Source organism: Pongo pygmaeus, chromosome 1 (assembly GCF_028885625.2).
Source record: "Pongo pygmaeus isolate AG05252 chromosome 1, NHGRI_mPonPyg2-v2.0_pri, whole genome shotgun sequence".
In the NCBI taxonomy this organism is placed as follows: Eukaryota; Metazoa; Chordata; class Mammalia; order Primates; family Hominidae; genus Pongo; species Pongo pygmaeus.
The window spans coordinates 91,514,844-91,517,796 of NC_072373.2; the positions used below are offsets into that span (position 1 = coordinate 91,514,844).

The 2,953-nt window shown below is 37.7% G+C and overlaps 1 protein-coding gene across 1 annotated transcript; it reads left to right on the top strand.

Annotated features, from left to right (window-relative positions):
• Window positions 1-751: 751 nt before the first annotated feature.
• On the top strand, window positions 752-1,705 carry LOC129039587 (olfactory receptor 6N2-like). The gene is given in 1 exon segment (XM_054493549.1): window positions 752-1,705. A coding segment is annotated over 1 exon segment (954 nt).
• The last annotated feature ends 1,248 nt before the right edge of the window (window positions 1,706-2,953 follow it).

The window sequence follows — 2,953 nt, forward strand, 5'->3', positions numbered from 1 at the left end:
TGGAAAATTCATCTTACGGGCTTCCTCTAAAAGTTTTTTTTCAGTCTTCCTGACCTGAGAAATGAGCCACTTCTCAGGCACACTGAAGTGTTCTGTACTTTACAAATCCTATTGAGATGTCTGCTTCTCTACAGGGTTGTAAGCTCTCTGGTGGCAGAGATTGTACCTTGCTGAATTTTGTGTTCTTTCTGCCTGACACATACTTGTTCAGTAAATGTTTATAGAGGTGAAATGAACAATAAGAAAAGATTTGCTACTATATTAATCTCATACCCAAAATTCACTCTTTAGGATTTACTGAAGGAAAAACTATGACCTGGGAAGAGGAGTTAGAATGTTTGGAAACAGTCATATAGTATAGAGCTAGAATGCTTGAGGATGGTCTAAATGTTGTTTCTGTGAAATAGTGTCTATAGGAAATACAAAAGTGTTCTAATTACTTCCTTCTCTCTATTCCCAAGTTTTCTTATTTGCAAAATAGGCAGAACAATGGTGCTTATCTCACTGAAGTATAAAAATCAAGTAAATATTGAATGCAAGACACTTGTAAAAATGTTTGATGAATGGTAAGTGCTAATAAGAGTTAGCTGTTAATATTTTTACAGTAATAGTAATAGTAGTGAGAGCAATAGAAGTAATTTCAGTGCTACTTTTAAGTTAAAAAGAGAGAGAGAGAGATGAAGTTTTGGCGTGGATTCAGCAGTCATCTCAATCCAATGTTTTCTTCTTTCCTTCTTTATCTCAGCCTCCCATGGATCAATACAACCATTCAAGCCTGGCTGAATTTGTGTTCCTTGGCTTTGCCAGTGTGGGCTATGTCAGGGGCTGGCTTTTTGTCCTGCTGCTGTTGGCATACCTGTTCACCATCTGTGGCAACATGCTCATCTTCTCAGTCATCTGACTGGATACAGCTCTGCACACACCCATGTACCACTTTGTCAGTGTTCTTTCCTTCTTGGAGTTGTGGTATACAGCTACCACTATCCCTAAGATGCTAGCTAATATTCTCAATGAGAAGAAAACCATTTCTTTTGCAGGATGCCTCCTTCAGACCTACTTCTTCCACTCCTTGGGAGCGTCTGAATGCTACCTTCTTACAGCCATGGCCTATGATAGATACCTGGCCATTTGTCGGCCCCTCCACTACCCTGTAATTATGACCACCACACTCTGTGCCAAGATGGCTGCTGCTTGTTGGACTTGTGGCTTCCTGTGTCCCATTTCTGAGGTCATCCTGGTCTCCCAGCTCCCATTTTGTGCTTACAATGAAATCCAACACATTTTCTGTGACTTTCCTCCTTTGCTGAGCTTGGCCTGCAAGGACACATCCCCTAACATTTTGGTGGATTTTGCCATTAATGCTTTCATAATTCTTATCACTTTCCTCTTTATCATGATTTCTTACGCAAGGATCATTGGGGCTGTGCTGAACATAAAAACAGCATCAGGAAGAAAGAAGGCCTTTTCTACCTGTGCCTCACATCTTGCTGTGGTCCTCGTCTTCTTTGGGAGCATCATCTTCATGTATGTGCGGCTAAAGAAGAGCTATTCCCTGACCCTTGACCGAACACTTGCTATAGTTTACTCCGTACTAACACCAATGGTCAATCCAATTATCTACAGTCTTCGTAACAAGGAACTCATTAAAGCTATCAAGAGGACCATCTTCCGGAAGGGAGATAAAGCTAGCCTTGCTCATCGTTGACTTTCTTCCCATGTCCCTTCTCACCTCAATGTTCAATTCATAAAAGTTCCTTGAATAATCTTCCCATCATCACACATGCTCTGAATTTCATTTCCTTTCACCTCTTCAAATACTTCATTTCTTTATGATTTTCTCATTTTCTACATCTTTACTTCTTCCATTTTTTACTCGATCACTTATGTCAGCATTTAAGAATATTTTAGTATCTACATTCTTTTTTTTAAAAAAAGCATGTATATTTCCTAGGCCCACACATTTCCATCCAGCTAGAGATCGATTTCTCTGTTCCTTTTTCCAGTCAAACTTCTCAACACACCATATCTCCTCTTCTTTACTTCATATCCACTTCTTAACCCATTCCAATCTTATTTTGGCTCAGACCTTCCAACTAATATTTTGTGAAGGCCATTATTGACCTCCATGCTGCCAAATCCATGAGAAACTTCTTTTCCTTCCTCTCTCCTGAACTCTTGACACACATGACCAGTTTTTATGCCTCAGTTCTCCCAACTTTTTACTCCTTAACTCTCCCTAACTCTCATGACATCATTACCTCCCAATTTTCTTCTTATCTTTCTAGTGAGTCTTTCCCAGCCTTCGTTGTCCTGCCGTGCTATCTCCCTAGATACTCAGAGTTATTCTTATGGATTTAAATATGATCTCTGTCTGTCACAAGGCCTCTTAAATTTTTATCTCCAAACCACAATTTTTCTCTGAGATTTAGATTTATATATTCAACTTCCTACTTGTCAACACTGCCTCGATTGGAATTCTCAATAATTTAAAACTTAACATGTCAAAATTGATTTCTTAAAATTTCTAACCATGAAAGCTTGATGCTTTTGTTTCCCTGTGTTTCTTCTAGAAAATTTTAAGTATTCTTCTTCCTTTTCTTACACCCATAATTCCAATCAATTATTAACGTATGCCAATCTTTTCACAAAATATATCCTTAAATCAATTTATTTCTTATTCTCTTTAGTGTTTCTACCCTGGTGTAAATTGCCAACATCTCTCAACTGGATTAATATAATAATATTCCACCATGCTCCTTTCTCCTACTCTCATTCTATTCTAATATATTTTCCACATAAAATATAAAGTAATGTATTTGAAATCTGAATTGTATATACCATTTTATAAAAACATGAGAAATTCTCAATTGCCCTTAAGATAAAATTCAAAGCCTCACCATTTTTATAAGGCTATAAACGAAATTCTTCCCTGCCTTCCTCTTCAACATAGACT